General features: G+C 39.3%; 2 protein-coding genes across 6 annotated transcripts in view; one reads left to right on the top strand and one right to left on the bottom strand.

Moving 5' to 3' along the window:
• The window catches only part of AREL1 (apoptosis resistant E3 ubiquitin protein ligase 1), a 48,219-nt gene extending 34,100 nt beyond the window's left edge, over window positions 1–14,119 (bottom strand). Inside the window, exon 1 of one of the 3 annotated variants that reach the window (XM_049612487.1) lies at window positions 13,982–14,119. The gene's annotated coding sequence lies outside the window, so the exon portion shown is untranslated. The other 2 variants (XM_049612486.1, XM_049612488.1) reach the window with 2 other exon arrangements.
• Window positions 14,120–14,150: 31 nt separating this feature from the next.
• FCF1 (FCF1 rRNA-processing protein) overlaps window positions 14,151–21,770 on the top strand; it is a 14,088-nt gene continuing 6,468 nt past the window's right edge. The window contains exons 1-5 of one of the 3 annotated variants that reach the window (XM_049612497.1): window positions 14,151–14,239; window positions 14,546–14,613; window positions 16,402–16,473; window positions 17,068–17,216; window positions 21,221–21,293. In XM_049612497.1, the coding sequence (XP_049468454.1) occupies window positions 14,237–14,239; window positions 14,546–14,613; window positions 16,402–16,473; window positions 17,068–17,216; window positions 21,221–21,293 (365 nt within the window). In that variant the 5' untranslated portion in view covers window positions 14,151–14,236. The other 2 variants (XM_049612499.1, XM_049612498.1) reach the window with 2 other exon arrangements.

Genomic DNA, 21,770 nt, shown 5'->3' with positions numbered 1-21,770 from the left:
TGATATTCTGTATCTCTAACAGACTCACAGGAAAGGTTGATGCTTCCGGTCTGCAGATCGAGCTTCCAGGAGCAAGGGTCTAGAGCAGGAATTGGCAAACTACAGCCTGCAGGCCAAATCCAGACAGAACCTTGCTACAAGAGCAAAGCTGAGTAGCTGCAGAGACATATGGTCTACGAAGCTTTCCTATCTGACCCTTTACAAAAAAAAAGTTTACCACGCTCCAGCATAGGGTCTTAGCCTTAAAGCTACATAACTGCTTTGTGTAAATTAACTCATTTTTATAAATGAAAAAAAGCATAAAATCATTTTCTTCCAATCCAGTTCTGCCCCCTCTTAGGAAAAGAGCTATAAAACTTGCAATATTATGCAAATATTTCTCCTGGTGAATTTCAACTGTTATTTAAAAGTGTTACGGGGACACCTGGGTAGCTCAGTTGGTAAAGTGGCCAACCTCGGTTCAGGTCATGATCTCAAGGTTCATGAGTTCAAGCCCCATGTCAAGCTCTGGGCTGACAGCTCAGAGTCTGGAGCCTGCTTCAGATTCTGTGTTTTCCTCTCTCTCTGCCCCTTCCCTGCTTGCTCTCTCTCTCTCTCTCTCTCTCTCAAAAATAAACAAACAAAAAAAAGAGTTCTACGCCTCCCATACCCCAAGTAGGAATTTTATACAATCATTTCCCAAAGTACATGTTTCCTACAATTATGCTTGCATTTCATCAAGGCTATAATTTCCTAAAACCAGTACCTCAGGGACCAATACTATATCCAGGTTTCTAAAATTATTACTATACACATTACTGACTCAATATCTACTTTTAAACTATTATTAAAAATCCTGTGAAAAACTGACGTGAAAGTCCACTTTGGGATTCTGGTGAATAACAAAAGAGGCAGTGGCAGCAGACAGGAGTTCCAAATATCACCCACTGAATCCCACAAAGAAAGACAAAAGAAAGACATTGGCTTTGAAAGACGTAGTCTTCAGTATTCTCTACACAGAAGCACCAGCCACAGTCCAGGAAAATCAAATTAAAAAAACAAAACAAAACAAAACAAATCATTCAATAAGCAAAACGCTGACAGTTTAGAGTGACCTAAGGAGGTTCTAAGAAATAAAGTGCACCATCAGATACTTTAGATTATTTACGTTTTCGTCTGCTTAATTTCACCATTGGTTTATTCTCCCCCAAATCCCCACCATAAAAGACTGCCTTCCCCCATCAAGTTTATTCTCTTGAGATATTTACACAGTTGTGTATTCCTGCTATCTCGGTTCAGCCAACTTATACGGTTTTCATTTATATTCTTTCCTCATCAGTCAGCCCCTCCAGTCTCTTAATCATTCTTGTGGGTCTTCTGTGAACTCTCTCCAGCTGGTCCCCAGCGATCTGGTAATGAGGTGCCTCCAACTGACTGCAGCCTTCCAGGAACAGCCTCGTTAGAACAGGATGAGCTCACCCTCCTGGTTCTATGACATAACACTCCTGAGTAGACAATCCCCCACATCACAGCAAGCTAGAATACCGCCATATTAGACTATGACCCCATTCCATGCTTCTCAGATTTGGGCACTGGGGCATGTGAATGTGCTGGAAGGCCGGGGATAAATGGCACATGTTGGTGCAGCAACTTTTCACTAAAGGATGAGGTGGGTGGGGAGGGAAAGCCCTGTTCACGTTAAAACACTCATAGGTAATAAAATAGAATGCACAATTTGCGTGAATGTCTAAAGATAAAATATGAGTGTGGTCAAGATATTCGGAGATTTGATACCTGATGCAGAAAGGCTGCTTGGGGCTCTGCTCCCAGCCCCGAAGGGGTTACATGCCCACTATCCTCTACCACCAGAGGTACTCGAGCTTAAAAGTTTGAAAAGCACTACAATCCCCACTCAACTCATGGTCTATTACCCCACTATCACTCATCTCATATACTCACATTTTAAATAAAATTATTTTTTCTGCTATGTTCCCCATCCTTGGATATCTACATTTTCCCTTTGCCTAACATAACTGTAATTCACTGATGGTAATTCACCAACATCTTCGTGTTCTTCTGTAAGGTTCATTCTTCATTCATTTCGTATTTCTTGAACATTTGCTGTCTGCCAGGCTGTGTGCTAAAAGCTAAAGTAACACGGAAAAATGAGACAGGGTATTTTCTTAACCTGGATGAACTCAGTCCAAAGTGGGTACTGGACAATACAACGAGGCAAGCGCCACAAAAAAGGAATAAACAATGTGGGGGGGGGGGGCAAAGGAAGGAGAAAGGTAACTTTGCCTGAGAGTGAGGAAGCATCCACAGAAGAGACAAGAGAGCTATTAAGACTGAGCAAGCATTCGCAGGGCAGGGCAGAAAAGACCAGTACTCTAGGTGGAAAAAACAGCATAAGCAAAAGTTCAGAGTCAAGAAAGGGGATGAAAGAGGTGAGCATTATGAAAACAAAGTGTTTAGAAAGACCAAATGGGGCCAAACTAGGGTGACTGATTCTCAGTACAGTACAGTATAATGCTCAAGAGCATGAATCTTACTACTGAGTAATCCCGGACAAACTACTTCTCTTCAGTTGCCTCAGGAATAAAGTGGAGATCCACTAAGAAAAGGAAGGGCTGGAAACTAGCCCCGGGTGACTTGGCACTAGACGGGTGCCTCAGGGGATGTGGCTTTAACTGCCAAGCAGGCTGCCCGGTTGCCCAGCTACGACGGAAGTTTGCACCCAGGCCACAACGGCGGCCCAACCTGCAGTAAATTAGGAAGATGGCACTGTGTATACCTGAGGGACTAATTGGTTTTCCAGAGAAATCCCATTTGGAAGCAACCACAGCAAGGATCCAAAATACGGACTGTTGTTTTTTTTTTTTTTTTCTCAAGAACGATGATAACACAGGGACGTTTGGGTGGCTCAGTTGATGAAGCATCCAACTTCAGCCCAAGTCTTGATCTCATGGTTTGTGGGTTCAAGCCCTGCATTGAGCTCTCTGCTGTCAGCATGGAGCCTGCTTTGGATCGTCTGCCCCCCTCTCCCTCTGCCCCTTCTCCGCTCATGCTTTCTCAAAAATAAATAAACTTAAAAAAAGAACGGGGTGCCTGGGTGGCTCAGTTGATTAAGCGTCCGACTTTGGCTCAGGTCATGATCTTTCAGGTTCGTGAGTTTGAGCCCCATATTGGGCTCTGTGCTGACAGCTCAGAGCCTGGAACCTGCTTCAGATTCTGTGTCTCCCTCTCTCTCTGCCCCTTCTCTGCTCATGCTCTGTCTCTCTCTCTCAAAAATAAATAAACATTAAAACAATTTTTTTAAAAGAGAATGATAACACAAATCTACCTTTACTGAGAACTTACTACTACTGTTTGAGGTGCTTCATGTATTATCTCACGTAACTCACATCAACCATATAAAGTACCTACATTGTTATCCATATGTTACAGATTAGGAAACAGAAGCACAGAGAGCTAAAATAACTTGCCTATTGTTACCTAGATGACAAAGGAAGGAGTCAGGCAATGTGATTCCAGAGCCTGATGTGTCAAGAACCCCAAGAAAGGAAAAAAAAAAGAGAAAAGATTCTTGGGATAGGAAGAATGAGAGCTCAAGAAATACTTAACCTGGAAATTTAAAGAAATATGATTTCGTTTTAGACTTTAAGCAACCACAACCAAAGAAGCCAAGAGGTGTTTTTTAAGTTAAGGGAGAAAGAGGCTTACACATTTTAAAAGAAGTAACTCTGGCGGTAATAATAAGAGAGACTCTGAAGAGGAGGACAGGCCACTGGCTGAGAGACCAGAAGATGCTGGTCCAAGGGAGCAGCGAGGAACTGGTCATGATGGAGAGGGGGAGAGGCTAGCGTAGGCACTGTTTCCCAGTTAGAAACAACAGGATTAGTGACCTATGGGTCAAAAAGATAAAGGAGAGCAAGAAACAAAGGACAAATCAGGATTTTTTACTCTTGGGAGCCTGGATGAATGGTGGTGGTGGTGAATGAAAGACACAGAGCCAGTACAGAGGGAAAGATAAGCACAGAACTGAACATGTTAAGTTTGAAGTGTCTATAAGATATCCGGGTGAATATATCCACAAGACAAATGGACATAAGCATCTGAAGCCATGGAAATACCAGTACCCTGAGGGCAGTTAAAAGACACAGGAGATTAAAAAAACAAAAACAAAAACAAGACTGCCATGGAAAACAAGTAGACCAAGAAAAAGACCAATTACACAACTCTGAGGACATCAACCTTAAAAGTACTGCCTTCTCCCCCAAAAAAGGAGCTAGCAAAAACTGAAAAGGAACAATCAGAGAAAAGGAAAAAACTGTGAAAGTCGTTTACTAGAGCCAAAAGGAAGTATTTCTAGAAACCAGTGGTCACAGTATTAGAACCAGTAATGATTTAGGCCAGAGGGGGAATTCAAAAATCAGCACCCAGGTTTTCTTCCTTGATTATTTGGAACTCTCATTCTCTGATCAAGCAACTTCAAATAAAATGTGTATCTGATTTCCATCTATTCTCATTAATAATAAAAATCTTAGCCTAAACTTGACCCAACACTGGTAACTAGTAAGCTCTTTGCAAGTCAATTCAGGGATACTGATTATTTCAAAATTATCTTAGTGCCTATAACAAATTCAGATCTGAACTAATCTGAATCCAGTCTCTAATCCCACATAAATCAATGGCAAAAAAATCATATCAAAATCAGCTTTATTGAGGTATGGCTTATATATAGTAAAAGCCGCCAACTTAAACAATTAGAGCTTTGCCAACTGTATAAGGTTATGGATATAAAACACAATGGTGATACAGAACATTTCATCATCCCAAAGTCTCCTCAGGATCCCCTTGTGCAACCACTGATGTGCTTTCTATCACCATAGTTTTGCCTTTTACAGAATGCCAAATAGCGTTCTATACAAAATGTAGACCTTTGTGTTGTGGCATTTCTTTACTTACCACATTATTTAGACCCATACATGTCATTACATGTACCAGTAGTTCATTCCTCTTTATTGTTGTGTAGCAGCCCATTATATGGGCATATTACAATTTCTTTATCCATTCACCAGTTGAAGGACATTTGATTCTATCCAGTTTGGGGCTGTTCAGGGTAAAGCTGCTACGAACCTTCAAGCCTAAGTCTTGTGTGGACACATGTTTTGCTTCCCTTGGGTAAACAGCTAAGAGTGAGATGGCTGGGCCATATGATAAGTACATATTTAACTTAAAAGAAACTGCCAACCTGTCGGGGTGCTTGGGTGGCTTAATCGGTTAAGCATCCGACTTCTGCTCAGATCATGATCTCATGGTTCGTGGGTTTGAGCCCCACATCGGGCTATCTGCAGTCAGCATGGAGTCTGCCTCAGATCCTCTGTCCCCCTCTCTCTCTGTCCCTTCCCCTGCTCACGCGCTCTCTCTCTCTCTCAAAAATAAATAAAATAGACATTTAAAAAGAAAAAAAAAAAGAAACTGCCAAACTGTTTTCCAAAGCACCTGCACCATCTTGCATTTTCACCAGCAACGTATGAGAGCTCCAGTTGCTCACATCTGCCAACACTTGGCATTGTTGATCTTTTAAATTTTATCATTCTAGAACAATCCAATAAGAAGACATAGTAACTTTAAATACTTATTCACCCAACATGGAAGCATCCAAATACTTCAAGTAGTTAATAACAAACATAAAGGAAGTAATCAATGGTAGTCTAACAGTAGGGGACATTAAAATCCCACTTACATCAATGAACAGATCATCCAAACAGAAAATCAATAAGGAAACAGTGGCTTTGACACATTGGATCAGATGGACTTAACAGATATATTCAGAACGCTCTATCCTAAAACAGCAGAATACAGTCTTTTCAAGTGCACACGGGACATTCTTCAGAACAGATCCATATTAGGCCACAAAACAAGTCTCAACAAATTCAAAAAGATCGAAGTCATAACCATGCGTCTTTCCTGACCACAACACTATGAAACCAGAAATCAACCACAAGAAAAAAATCTAAACACATGGAGGTTAAAGAACATGCTACTAAATCTTACCCATTCTAATAGGTGTGAAGTGGTCTCTCACTGTGGGTTTTTGTTTTTGTTTTTGTTTTGAGAGAGAGAGAGAGAGAGAGAGAGAGAGAGAGAGAATGACAGCAAGGGAGGAGGGTAGAGGGAGGGAGAGAGAATCTTAAGCAGTGTCCATGCTCAGCTTGGAGCCCATCCTGGGGCTAAATCTCACGACCCTGGGATCATGACCTGAGTCGAAATCAAGAGTTGGGACGCTTAACCAACTGAGTCACCCAGGCGTCCCTCTCACTGTGGTTTTGATTTGCAATTCCCTAAGGACTAACAGCATTGAATACGCTTTCGTGTGCTTAATGGCTATTTGTGACACTTCTTTGGTATCCAAATCTTTTGTATTTCTAAAAATCAAACTGTTTGTCCTATTACTTAGTTGTTTTCAGAGTTCTTTATATACTAGACACATGTTTGACAAATATTTTCTGTGGTTTGTTTTTAACATTTTCTTAATGGTATTAAAGAATAAGTTTTGAATTTGATGAAATCCATCTTATCTACATTCTTCTTTTAGGTTGTTTTTTGTATCCTATTAAAAAATCTTCGCCTAACACCAGGGCAAAGATTTTTTTCTAGAAATTTTCTCTAGAAGTTTCACAAAAGAAAATCTCTTTTTAAAATATTTAACAGGAGTACACATGAAGAGATGCTCAATATCACTAATCAGGGAAATGGAAATCAAAACCATAATGAGATATCACCTCACACTAGTCAGAATGGCTAGCATCAAAAAGACAAGAAATAAAAAGTGTTGGTGAGCATGTGGACAAAAGGGAATCCTGTACACCGTTGGTGGGAATGTAAGCTGGTGCAGCCACTGTGGAAAACAGTCTGGAGGTTCTTCAAAAAATCAAAAATCGAACCACCGCATGACCCAGAAATTTCACTTGTGGGTATTTACCTGAAGAAAAGGAAAACTAATTTGAAAAGATGCATGCACTCCTATGTTTACCGCAGCATTATTTACAATAGCCAAGATACAGAAACAACCTAAGTGTCCATCAACAGGTGAGTGAATAAAGAAAATGTGATGGGACATATATAATATATACATATAATGTATATACATATAACATACACGTATATTTAAAATGAAATATTACTCGGCCATGAAAAAGAATGAAACCTTGCCATTCACAGCAACATGGATGGACCTAGAGGGTATCACGCTAAGTGAAATAAGCCACACACAAAAAGACAAATACTGCATGGTTTCACTTATATGTACAATCTGCAAAACAAAATAAACAAACAAAAACAGACTCGTAAGTACAGAGAACAAACTGATGGCTGCCAGAGGAGAGGGGTGTGAGGTGATGGGTGACATAGGTGAAGGAGAGTAAGAGGTACAGACTTCTTTTGTATTTATTACAAAATAAATAAGTCACAGGGATGAAAAATACAGCACAGGGAATATCATCGATAATACTGTAATAACTTTGTACGGTGACAAATAGTAACTATACTTAATCGCAGTAGGCATTTCATTATGCATATAATTGTCTGGGGCACCTGGGTGGCTTAGTCAGTTACGTGTCCAACTCTTGATTTCGGCTCAGGTCCTAGTCTCGCAGTTGGAGACCCGGCCCCTCGCTGGGGTCCTCACAGACAACACGGAGCCTGCTTGGGAGTCTCTCTCCCCCTCTCTCTGCCCCTCCCCTGCATGAGTGTGCACATGTGCTCACTTTCTCAAAATAAGTAAACTTTAAAAAATAATGTATATAACTGTCCAATCACTATGTTGTACATCTAAAACTAAGAGAATATTGTATGTCAACTATATTGTAATAAAAATTTTTAACAAGAGTTTTTTAAGCTCCTGCATTCCCTTTATTTCATTAATTACTCAGTTTTATTATTGCTTTCTTCCAAATTCAACTTCCCATATTACCAAGCAGGATTTAAGTTACAGCCTATTGCAGAATTTGGGAAGATTTTTAATCTTTTAACAGATTCCCCCTACTCTTTAACCTAATAAATGGCATTTCTAAATGTAGCCAATGTTTTAGTCCCTCAGCTCTCCTCAAACTGACATAAACCTTCTGGACCCCTGATGCTGGGTCTTAAAACAACAACAACAAAATTCCAAAACCCAGACCATGCACCTGCAGGTTAAGCCAAGGACAATGAACTACTTGCCCTTCTGGTTTTAAAGAGAAGCTTTTATAAGCTCACTATCACCTGAGAGGAGGCTGAAAAAAGTTATCATTCACTGGTTAAAAGAAAAGTTAGGCTTATAAAGCCTAAGCTGGCAGACATAAAAGTAATTCTACATCTCTTAATATTGATATTCTCTATTGAACTATTCTCTTGAAAACAAACCAGAGTTCTTCAGACTTGAAATAAAGAGTACATACGAAAGCACAGTTTAGATTCAACTGCCCCCTGGAACAGACTTTGCCATTCTCAGCATAGTTCAGAGAAAGGAGGGAAAAAGGGATTCAAAGCTAATGTGAGTAAAACAGGGAAACAAGGGCCAATTTATCATTGCTCATTTTGTAACTTCCTGGGATGTCTGGAGAAAAAAACAAAATAGAAAAACTGGCTCATCTATGCCCCATCACAGTCTTTCATCTATATCAAGAAAACAGCAGCTTCAATTTACAACTCTCTCCAATCGTGATTTTTTTTTTCTATTTACCAAACAGAATCTACTGTGCCTGATCCACAGAATCAGGACAGGCCCCTGTGTTCCCATACCATGGCAGCTTTTATGCTTAGGTGACCCTGGGCCACTGAATCTTGGCTATAATAGGAAAAATTTTAAACTAATTCTCTGAATCTGACAAGCCGTCTCCCTCGATAAGTCTAGGAAGGTGTCATTTCATTAACTGTGCATGAAGTGGCAGGCACACAGCCAGATCTACAGCCTAGTGGGATGAAACTGGAATTGTCACACATGCACTTAAAAGCTAACAAAATTTCTACCTCTACTACCGTCTATTCTGTTATTTTTAAAGAAAATAACTTATTTACATAATCAAAAAAAAAAAGAGCAATCTTAAATGAGTATTTTATAGTTCTTTAAGATTCCAGGAAGAAAAACTCAACTAGCCACAGAATTGGCAAACTAAGACGGCTCAAATCGAAGGAGAAACTCAACACTTACATAGTATTAAAACAAAACTTCTGTTGATCTAATAGTCAATGCTACCAAACAAGGATTTATTAATTTCTTCAAATGTGTGTTAAGAATCTATCATAGGGGCACCTGGGTGGCTCAGTCGGTTAAGCATCCGACTTCAGCTCAGGTCATGACTCACAGTTCACGGGTTCAAGTCCTGCATCGGGTTCCGTGCTGACAGCTTGCTCAGAGCCTGGAGCCTGCTTCGGATTCTGTGTCTCCTTCTCTCTCTGCCCCTCCCCCGCTCACACTCTGTCTCTGTCTCTCAAAACTAAACAAAAATAATAAAAGAAAAAGAATCTATCATATACCAAGCTTATGTTGGACCCTGAGGATTCCAAAATGAGTAAGATGGTCCCTGACCCCTTAGAAACATATGGTTTAGTAAAGAAGATAGTCAAGTAAACAAGTGGTGATAATTCCATGTAGTAAAGTCTATGAAGGGAGCACATGCTGTTAGTGGAGCCCAAGAAGGGCCCCTCAATCAGGATTAGCTCTTAGCTTCTCAGAAAACTTCATACCACCCTCCTGGGAGCAAAGCCAACTCTTCGACCGAGTTAACAGTGCTTTGGGAATTAAGGGGATACTAAAACACTACCTATACAGTATTGTTTATTCTCATGGTCAATGACTTTCTCTCTTCAGCACTGGTCAGAGGGGATTACTGATCCACATGCGTGGCAGAGAAAAAGCCACTGGAAACCCCAGCCTATTTATCCAAATTGCACAGCACATGGTCTAAACACAATATAGTATCCTGGACTGGATCTTAGAACAGAAAAAAGGCTACTAGAGGAAAAACTTGTAAAATCAAAAAAAAAAAGAAGAAAAAAAAGGCTGTAGTTCAGTTAACATGTACCAATGTTAATTTCTTAGATGTGACAAATGTACTGTGGTTATGTAAGATGTTAACATTAGGGGTAAAGCTACATGAAAGGTATATAGGAACTCTGTTCTATCCTTGCAACTTCTCTGTAAATCTAAGATTATTCCAAAATAAAATGTGGTTTTTAAAAAATTACATCTTGTTCCCACTTTATATTCTTATTCTTCCTAGGATTCTGATCATGCCACTTTAATCCCTACCCCAATCCAGGTAATGCTTGGTTAAAACACTTGTTTTCAAATCCTTTTCAATCTTTTCCATAAACCATTTATGCAGCCCAGCTGGGTTTCCTTCCTCAGCAAGCCTTGAAAAACTAGCTCATACATACAATGGTGGGGGGTGGGGGTGGCCTTGGAGTAGAACCTCTCTAAGTGGACAAAAGAGGGGTTAAAATAACCTGGGCTAGATCTCTGGATAAGAGCAAGGGGAACCTGCAGAAAATGTTATGTTGTATATTATTAGATTACCTTTACCTGAACTCTGGCCAAAAATAACGAAAAGAAAATACAATGAACAGATACTGACTACCAGCATCTCAACACCAACAGGCAAACTGCACTGAAATGATGCTGCATCTAGAAGTTCCAAAAAAAGCATGGTGCAAATTATTCAACTATTCAAGGCAAAAATTCATATTAAAATCGTATGGCATTGTTCAATTCAGGCTAGTGTTTACCGTGACTGTTTGGTTTCTTACAACTAAATGAACACTCTATTAAACCACATTTGTAGAACAGGCTTCAAGAGTTCCACCAGGAAAACATCATGGTGATTCAACACCGTATCAAGGCTTCAGGCATGCGCAAGTGCGCACACACTGACGCATGCGCACATTTACATACACGCGAACTACAATCAGGCTTAACCACCTCACAAGTTTGAAAACCACTGTATAAAAGAAAATTAGTAAAGGGTAAACATTCATGAACGCTTCAAAAAAGAAACCAAAGAAAGAGAACTGAAATTCAAACCTAAGCTATTTAATGACTAAAGTCATTTAAAAAGTAAAATGATACACTAGAACCCATTCTGATGAACCCAGACTGAAAAGTCTGATTTGTTATAGGGTACGTTGTAATATTAAAACGGTATGTGTAATATATATTACACAACGGCACTCCAACCTGGACCACTTCCATAAAAATGAACAGGCAGAATAACTCTTATAAAATAGTTCAATTTACATACCTCTGTTGAACCACCTACCATAATTGATCTGTTCACAAGCCTGTCTCCAACACAGGCCTGAGCTCTTGAAGAGTACCCAGCACACTGCCTAGGGCAGAACAGGCCCTTGTTAAGTGCCTTCTGAATGAATGAACATACAGCGGACCTCTGAGGTATCTTTGCAATCCCAATTCAGTATCGGTATCTTAGGGGCAGAAGATGCTGTACAACATGCGATATTTTTAGGAGGCGGCCAAGTAAACAGAAAAACAATTAATAACAAGTAATGCTGGGGGAAAGAACTCAGTATCACATGAGACGTAAAAACTGTAACTTGAAAATGAAGAAAATATCTGTGCGTTATTTTTTTCCCTTGATGGCCACAAAAGTGAATCTACCTTTAACTTTCTAACATTGAAATACAAGCGTTTTAAAGGAATCTTTCATTATCCATAATTTTATAAAGAAATTTGTTATTAAATTAGTAAGTTAGACCAATTAGTGAATGGAATGAATTCCAAGCCCAATTATGTGTTCAAAACTGTGGGTTGAATGCCTTAAAAAATTCTTTCAAGATTGCAGAAAAGTACAAAACAACCCTCTTGACTGCTGAGAAGGACTAAAACCATTTCTTTTTCTCACAAGTATGTAATCAAAAGCAATTACTTTCTGCTCCCACCCAACACAAAGCAACACCATCTCCCCACTCCCATCACCATCAAAACATGCTATAGAGCATCTCAGTACTTTAACCTTAGGCTGTAAGAATCCCACAATGCGATAAAATTACAATTCAACAAAAACATTTTTCTAAGTATGCTCTCATCCCCTGTGGTGTTCCTTCACTAACACAGCTCCCTCTCAAGTATTAACAAACAAGGAGACCAGAAAATTCTCAGAACAGGTATTACAAACTGCTTTTTAAAAAAATTGTTATTGTTCATGGATTCCAATATTCATCGTACACATTACCAGGAGAGTGTTCTGTCAGTTCTGCAAATTACTATTTAATTATTTGCAATTTTCCCTCTGAACCTATCTATAATACTGATCAGTATCCAAATGTTTAAAATAAACTGATCGTGTTTGCTTAAAAAGGTTATTGCCTAAGCACCAAGAGGTTCTAATGCATTGAAAAAGTGGTAGCTCTCAGTTCTACCCACGAATGACAGCTTGCAGACAAGCTGTCTCAAAGAGATTAGGGACTTTTAGTGATCACAAATGGGGTAAAGCAGGAGGCACATACAGTATCTGTAGATGGTTCAATGATAAAACTGTTTCAACATAAAAAATTTGGAGCCTACAAAGTCAGGTATGTGAACTACAAAGCTATTAAATGCCTGCAAGCCCAAAAGAAAAAGGAGAAGAAGGAAGAAAACTGTGCCTATACACAAATCACGAGAAATCACCCTGCGGTTGAACTTTCCAAGAACTGAAAACTTTATAAGGTTCTTGTGGATATCAACACATTTCAGGTCCAAAACAATGGGTATGTGTACCCATTGTTATCCAAATTGTATTAAAATACAATTGGCATAAAATTCAAATACCACCACATGTTGGAAGACGCACAATGAAAATAACAGGGTTTATTTGTGGTGGGTATTCTAGGGACTTCACATTTTTATTCATTTAGCTCTGATAACATCCCTATAAGACAGGTTCGACTGAGATTATCTCCACTTTATAGATGAAGAAACTGAGGTACAGATAATGTCATACAGCTAGTAAGAAGCAGAGCGAGGATTTAGAGCCAGCTCCATTAGTCAGACTCCAAAGTTCATGTTAACCAATACACTATGTTTCATACTAAGAGCTATGCAAAGGCCAGCTTTTTTTTTTTTTTTTAACCTAATAACCTTTTTGGATTTCAAATGCAAGGACAGCTTTGTGCAATAAGAAAAGCACAGGCTTTGGAATTAAATCAAACTCGAACAAACCTCTGAATACAGTTTGAGCCTCGGCTTCCCCACATGTAAAAGGAGGGTACTCAAGTTATCGTGAAGGTCAAAGAAGGTAACATAATTAAAGAGCCACTTACGGTATACAAGATAGGGGTTCTTAACCTTAAGTTCACAGACCCTAGAATGTCCACAGATGGGCTTCGGAATCTCTGAGTCTCACCGATTGTATGACAAATGTATGTGTGCCCATTGTTTTAGAAGAATTGTCCCTGGCCTTCCACAAAGCTTCAAGGGGGTACGTGATCTCCAAAAGGTTAAAAATCACCAAAGTGCACAGCAGCTACTCAAAAAAAATCGAAGTTCTCTTTCCCTTATTCTCAAAACCTCTCCCTTTTCCAGTAAGGGTGACGCACCAAATCCTCCCAATAAATGGCAATTATTCACCAACCATTTTCCTGGCTTGGTAACTAGTAACATATGCAAGCTTATGCTCCAATTTTCTGGAGAGAGTCTAAAAAAGGCCCTCAAACGATGATTCATCCCCCTCTGCACCGAAACGAATACACGGTATCTACTCGAGAGAATCTGGAGAATCGTCCACCTAACTGCACGAAGCACCATGTCATCTAGGAGAACAAGGTAGGTACTACAGCCTCCCAGTTGCAACGTAGAGACCTGACACCCCAGCGCTGAGGGATGAGGAGAATGTCTTCCAAACTACTGGGAAACCCAGAATTCCGTCCCCCCTACCCCAGTCCTGCCTCTCTGGAACTCTAGTGCCGGCAGGTCCTCGGGCACTGCGCCGGGCTAGAGTGGTGGAGGAGAGAACGTTACCCCAGCAGCGCGGCGGAGTCCCAGCTCGGCTGCTCCGGGAGGCGGCGGCAGCACCCGGCGCAAAACCGGCCCAAGATCCTCCCCCGAGAGACCCCCCAGTACAGTCACCGCTCAGGCTGGGAACCGGCTCCAGGCTTTTCCGTTTCCCAAAGCGACTTCCGCTTCCGGGCTAGCCTTTGCCGGAAGCAGTATTTGGATGACGCAAAAATGTCGCGCCGTTGGTGATTCCGGAAGAAACAAGAGTGCGGCGTGAACATGGTGCGAGGAGGGTCCGGGAAGAGACTTTGTCAGACCACATCTTGGGTGGAGATAGAGCCAGTCAGCAGTTAGCTAGATTTCCTCCGCCTTACCCTTAATTATTTTCGTTCTGACTGTAGTTCTTAAACTGCTCTGAGCGGTGCCTGTTGTGCTCTAGCGAGTGGGGAGAGGGCCAGGTGGGGCACAGAGGGTAAGAGGTGCTGGGTGTTTGAGGGAAGAAGGGAAAGGGATGGAAAAAGACGAGCAAAAACTGAAGAAGATGCAATGTATTTCCAGCTCTTTTAACTGTAAAATTTCTATTTCAAGGGGAAGCAAAAGAAAGCAAGAAAGTATGCGACCATGAAGCGAATGCTTAGTCTCCGAGATCAGAGGCTGTGAGTATCTGGTATCAATCTATATCCAAAGATAGCAGAGTTAGGAGGGGATAAGTAGTAAAAGTTTTTGTTGTTATTTTGTGCTTACGTTTCAAAGTATTGTGTCTTGGATGTATATAGCATAGGATACTAGGAAAGTGTGTAACAGCCATTTAGATCCTGAGCGATTACACTGGGGAAGGGGATGGGAACTAAACATTTCTGAAGTGTTCGCTATTCCACTGTTTTTGTATACTTCATCTGCCATATCACATTTAAGCCTCCTGAAAGCTTGGTAGGATTATCTTTTTATGTTTTTGCCATTACACTACTACATTGCTCCCAGGGGTGGGGGGAATGTTTATTAAAATGGTTGAAAGATGGTGAGGTCAGAGACCATGTTTATCTTGTGTCCCCAGCACCTGCCACTTAAATAGTTCTGAAAGAAAGAGTAGGAAAACACCTAGACTTCTCCATTTTATAAATCGTAGCAGAATCCACACCACTGAGGGAGAGTGGAATCATGTTCCCTATTGTAAGCTTCCCTGCTTCAGTGAAGAATAGACAAAGTTATTCAGTAAAGACTGGTCTTGAGGTGCCTGTCTGGCTCAGTAAGCAGTAGAGCATGGGACTCTTGATCTCGGGGTCATGAGTTCCACTCCCACATTGGGCCTAGAGCTTACGAGAAAGAAAGGAAGGAAGGGAAAGGAAAGAAAGAAAAGAAAGACTGGTCTTCATCGTGTTTAATAGCATTTGAACAAAGGAATGGCTTTCAGAGTTATTGAACTGTATTCTCTGGGGTGCCTGGGTGGCTTAGTTGGTTAAGAGTCAGACTCTGGATTTGGGTTCAGGTCATGATCTCACAGTCCATGGGATCAAGTCCCATGTCGGGCTCTGTGCTGACATTGCAGAAACTGCTTGGGATTCTCTCTCTCCCTCTCTCTGCTCCTTCCCTGCTCGCACTCTCTCTCTTTCAAAATAAACATTTAAGAAAATTGTATTCTCAGCCTTTGGTTTGTGTTTATTACGTAATTTTTAGGGAATTTGCCTCATTGATAATATTTTATTTGCAGTTAAGGGGTAAATTTTATGTATGTATTTTTTTACATTTTAGCCTTTTATAAGAGGCATATGGAGGAACCTTTTTCCTCCTACTTTTGGAGCATTTGAGTCTTCAGAAGATAAATGTCAGGCTTTCTCCACTGCACTGAAGTGGGTTTTGATCCTTGATATGAAGAGCTTCTGACAAAGAAATAATAGATAATAGTATAATGTCTGTTTACTCATTGACAATTTTTATAGATTATTGGCTAGAGATTTTTAAATTTCATAGTGTTTAACTGATTATGTTACTTCCAGCCTATTTCCCACACAGTTACTTGTGCTTAGAAAGTTTATGTTGATATAAACATAAAGACGTCGCAGGGGCACCTCAGTGGCTCAGTCAGTTAAGCATCCAACTTCGGCTCAGGTCATGATTTCGTGGTTCGTGGATTTAAGCCCTGCCTTGAGCTCTGTGCTGACAACTCAGAGCCTGGAGCCTGCTTCAGATTCTGTGTTGCGCTCTCTCTCTCTCTCTCTCTCTCTCTCTCTCTCTCCCCCCCCCTCCCCCGTTTATGCTCTGTCTCTCTCAAAAATGAATAAATGTTAAAAAAAAATTTTTTTTAAGTTACAAAGCAGAATTTCCTCAGTAGACCAAAACAAAACAAAACAAAAACAGCACCTCAGAAACTTTAAATTTTGCATGAGGTTATAACTGCTATGATTTTTTTCTTCTCTCTTGCACTTAATTTGCTCTCTTTCTTCCAGTAAAGAGAAGGATAGATTGAAACCTAAAAAGAAAGAAAAGAAAGATCCCAGTGCACTCAAGGAAAGAGAAGTGTAAGTAATCAAAAATTTCAAGTTTTCCTTTAGAAGAGACATTTTAGAACCATAGAACTGTTAGAAATCCAGGCTTTCCCTGAGCTGATTTGTTCAGTCATTTGTAAATCTGGCACAACTGTGCAAATGAAAGTCAGGTTGCTGAACATGTATCAATTCCAGTGGTTGGTGAACATGTATCAATTCCAATTTCATGGAGCAATAAATTTCCTCTAAAATCTCGGGGATTAGATCTAGAATTATTCATTTTTTCTTCCTCAAGATCTTTGAAAAGAAACAATTTTGTCTAACACACCAGCATTTTGATGAAAGAATGTATCACCAAAAATAGTAAGGACAGAATTTCAGAATAAAGTCATTCCTTTTAAATAAATACACTTGATGAAACTTCATCATATTTTCCTTATTTTCTCATTTTGCCTTGGATTGGTAATGGATATATCATCACAGGATTTATTAGGATTTATTTCCAATGAATAAGGAAAAAGGAGCTTAATCTATAGCAAACTGTTTGAAGCAGAGACTTCATTTGCATTGTTAATATCAAAATATCAATGTAGACATTATTTTGTGTTTTGTATGTTCTTCCCTCAGCCCCCAACATCCTTCCTGCTTATTCTTCCAATATAACACACAGCTGGGCCCACCTTACCACATCCTGGTTGATACCAACTTTATCAACTTTTCCATTAAAGCCAAACTTGACTTAGTACAATCAATGATGGACTGTCTCTATGCCAAGTGTGAGTATCATACATTTGCCTTTCTCTGATGTTTTAGAGAATAATTATATTTACCCAAATACATGAAGGGAATGGGGTCCTAGTTACTGGATTTCTAGCCATTGCTCACCATAGCAATGAGCATTTTCAGTAAATTGAAATACAATGCAGATTTGACTGGGAACAATTAAACTTTCACAATTCAGAAAACACTTAGCCTGCTTTGACCATTGTTGTGGACATCAGTTTTGAACATAGGATGGGAATTTTTTGTTTTAGAGTTCATTTTAAAATTTTGGGTAAATGAAAATTTATTATATTCTTTTGCATTAAAGAGGAAACATGCTCCATTCCATTCCAGTGTGGAAAAGCTATATAAGGTATTTTGCCATTTATGATCACAGAACTAGAAGTGATGCTGGTTTATTCATTTTGGCATTTATTTGTACCACAAAGGACTGGAATAGGTTATTTACACCTCGGTGTGCAGTTTACCATTAGTAGATTTCGCTTGTGTTTAGGTGTCCCCTCCTTCAAGTGATCTTCCTTCACCACCGTGAGTAGTGAGAAGAAAGTCTAGGCCATGTGTACAAGGGAATAACTTCCTAATAGTGAGATCTGTTGTGTGGGTTTATGTTTATATATTTTCCAGTCATCTAGTTAAAGGTGCAAATGAATATTAGGCTTATGCTTTGCCGTAAGAATAAATCAAAGGAAAAAATTTTCACCTCCTTCTTTAATTTTTAAAAGATGCTATATAATGAATAATAGTTGTAGACTTACAGTAATGTAAATTTTGTTTATTGATTTATTAAAAAAAATAAGTTGGGAAGATGAGGTAAGGAATGTGATGTAAGATGCATTCTTCAAATGCCCTAAAATTAATAAACATAAAAGTGACTGCATATTTTTATTATATCAAGATATGAAGGTAACCACCAAATGAGAAAAACAGCTAATGAAGTAAAATAGTGGTCTGTGAGGATTAGAATTGGTGGGGTGGGAAAGCATTGGGGAACAGCAATTTTTTCATATGGATGTCTGTGTTCCAGTCTTCTGTAGAACATAATACCCCAAAGCAAAGTTTGAAGAAATAGTCAAGAACAATACAAATTCAGTTACCTAGGAGATTCTTTAACTGTTTTTAAAGCTCTGGCTACTTAATTGTTCCTCATTTGCCTTTATACCTGAAGGAAGACTTTTATTTTCTTCCTCCCTTGAAGATGCCCCTTTGACCTTTCCATAGCTCCTGGTCCCTTTTCTGCCTGATGTTCCAATGAGGGAGGATAAGTTAGCTTTCCATCAGCTTTCTTTTCTGTCCATGAGTCCTCTTCCCTGTTACCTTCCCTTTCTTGATAGTCATCTTCCTGGGCCTACTTTCCTGCTCCAGAAGCAAGCCCTTGCTTGTTTCACTGCTGTATGGCTCTGAAATTGATCCTCTCAAGGTGCGTATTGCTCTCTGAATCCATGACTGTCTGATCTTACTGATTTCAGATCTCCATTTTACTGATTTTCTTCTGGACATGGTACTCTACTTGAAAATTTCTTAACTTTGTACACATCCAAAAATATCTCTGAACTTATGAAAAAAAAATCTAGCATAAAAAAATTAAAGCTTCCTCTAATGCCTTTTCTCAGAGAGGGGCAGTTTTTAAAAAAATTTTTTTTTAATTTTTATTCAGTTTTTTAAGAGACAGAGACAGAGTGTGAACGGGGGAGGGACAGAGAGAAAGGGAGACGCAGAATCCGAAGCAGGCTCCAGGCTCCAAGCTGTCAGCTCAGAGCCTGACACGGGGCTCAAACTCACGAACGGTGAGATCATGACCTGAGCCAAAATCGGACGCTCAACCAGCTGAGCCACCCAGGCGGAGAGGGGCAGTTTTTAAAAACGCATATATAGTCTCTGAACTATAGGTAATTTTTGTTTATTTTTGAAAATGGATCATAGATTATTTACTATTTATATTTGTGCCTTTTTTAACAGCTTTGAGATATATTTCACATACCACTTAAAGCGTATGATTCAATGGCTTTTACCGTATTCAATTTTAGAACATTGTGTTACCCAAAAAAAAACTCTGAACCCCTTAGCCATCATCCCCAACCTTTCAAATCTCCCTCTTCTAGTTAACCACTAATTTGTATCCTGTCTCTATAGATTTGCCCATTTGGGACCTTTCATTAAAATGAGATCATACAATATTTGGTCCTCTTCCATTTAGCATGTTTTCAAGTCTCATCCATGTTAAAGCCTCTTTCTTTTCATTATCAAATAATATTCTATTGTATGGCTAGATCACATTTTTTTAAGAATTAAAAAAAATTTTTTTAACGTTTATTTATTTTTTGAGAGAGAGAGGGAGACAGAGCATGATCAGGGGAGGGGCAGAGACAGAAGGAGACACAGTATCCAAAGCAAGCTTCAGGCTATGAGCTGTCAGCACAGAGCCTGACACGGGGCTCAAACTCACAGACTTCGAGATCATGACCTGAGCCGAAGTCAGACGCTCAACCACCTGAGCTACCCAGGAGCCCCTTGATCACATCTTATTCATCCATTTCTTCTTACTTTTTACATTGAACAATACTCTGGTTTCTCTTCAGATCAAATAAATCTTTTGCCTTTTACTTTTTACATTGAACACATATATCTTGAACCCTTTGCTGTATCGGTACGTATCCACTAGGACCTCATTCTTTTTTAAGCTTACAGAGTATTGTTTATATAATTTTCAAAAGCCAATATCCTATTAGATATTTGGATTACTTGCAGTTTTTACATTATTATAAATAAGGCTGTAGAGAATATCAGTGTGAATATATCTCTGTTAGGGTGGAGTAATTTTTGAAAAATATTTATTTTGAGAGGAGAGAGAGAAGGGGCGAGTGGTAGAGAGAGAATCCCAAGGAGGCTCCACACCATCAGCACTGAGTCCTACTTGGGACTCCAACTCATGACCTGAGCCCATATCAAGAGTCAGGAACTTAATCTCCAAAGCCACTGATGCGCCCCCTAGGATACATTTCTAGAAGCTGTATTGCAGTATCAAGGGGTATGTATATATTTTTTTAATAGGTGTTGCACAATTGCCCTAAAAGGGTAATACATATTTTTATACCTACGAACTTAGTGTGAGAATACCTGTCTCCTCAGTATTGGGTATTTTCCTTGTTTAGTCTTTGCCACTCTAATAGGAAGAAAGTGAAATCTTGTTTCAATTTATATCTCTTTAATTAGGAGTGAGATTGAGCACCTTTATGCTCGTCGACCATTGTATTTCTTCCTCTATGACCCGAAGCGTATAAACTGAAATGTAGCATGGTAGTTAAGAATCCAGTTGATAGCCTGACAGTCTCCGTTCAAATCTTGGCTTCACCATTTGCTTCTACTTACTTCTTTGTGCCTTAGGTTCCTTCTCTATAAAGTGGGGATGGTAATAATAATAATGCTACCTGATAGGTATTATTCTGAACATTAAATGAGATAATCCTTGTGAAGTGCTTGGCACAGTGTCTGGGAATCAGCACATAACTTAAGCTATCGTTATAAGGTCTCTGTATATTAAGGAAAGTAGCCCTTTGACAAATATGTAGAAATATTTTTCCTAGTTTGTTTTTATTTTAATAGGACTGACAGCTGTCAAACAGAAGTTTTCTATTTTGATATGATCAAATGTACATTTTCTGATTAATATCATGGTTTCTTTTGGCTCACATTTAAATTTTTTCCCATCTAGAATATATTTGAGTATAAAAAGAATGATGGGAATTCAACTTAATTTCTCTCCCAGATACATTTATGACACTTTAAGTGGTGTGGGGCTGGGACAGTTTTCTAGTTTCTTTATCAATAGAGATTTTATTTACCTCTGGTTCTTATTGTTCATTTCAGTATGCTTATTCTGCTGTGATTTCAGAAGTCTTATGGGTCTTTTAAAGACTTATAATGGGATGTAATTCAGGGAAAGTAAAACCAGTTTCTTTACAAGTTCTGTTATTAATCTGTATATTTTTTCCCCTGGCAGGTATCCCTTGTATAACTGACTGTGTAATGGCTGAAATTGAGAAGTTGGGGCAAAAGTATCGAGTGGCTCTAAGGTAGGAAGGAGCTGGTCTACATTTTGTTATACTGAAGATTCTTTTAACCATCCTCCATCTGTTTGCTGTCCAAAGATTTGTTGGATAATTAGTTTAAATAAAAATCATACAAAACTAGTTAACTATTTATGATCAAGAAAGCAAACATGTGAAAGCTAGAGATTTTTAAGCTGAAGCTTTTTGAATGAAGTTATTTAGTCATAGTGGTCTTGTGGGCCTCTTTTTAAGTTCCTCTAGATTTTCAATTAGAAAGTGTCTTTTTATTAGTTTGCTAACTAGATATCTCTTTTAGAATCTCATATGTAAAGTGGTGGCTCAGTTGGTTAAGTGTCTGACTTCGGCTCAGGTCATGATCTCACGGTTCGTGAGTTCGAGCCCCACATTGGGCTCTGTGCTGACAGCTCAGAGCTTGGAGACTGCTTCAGATTCTGTGCCTCCCTCTCTCTCTGCCCCTCCCTTGCTCATATTTTCTCTCTC

The sequence above is a fragment of the Panthera uncia genome (genome assembly GCF_023721935.1).
Source record: "Panthera uncia isolate 11264 chromosome B3 unlocalized genomic scaffold, Puncia_PCG_1.0 HiC_scaffold_1, whole genome shotgun sequence".
In the NCBI taxonomy this organism is placed as follows: domain Eukaryota; kingdom Metazoa; phylum Chordata; class Mammalia; order Carnivora; family Felidae; genus Panthera; species Panthera uncia.
This window is presented reverse-complemented; position numbering and strand designations above follow the sequence as displayed.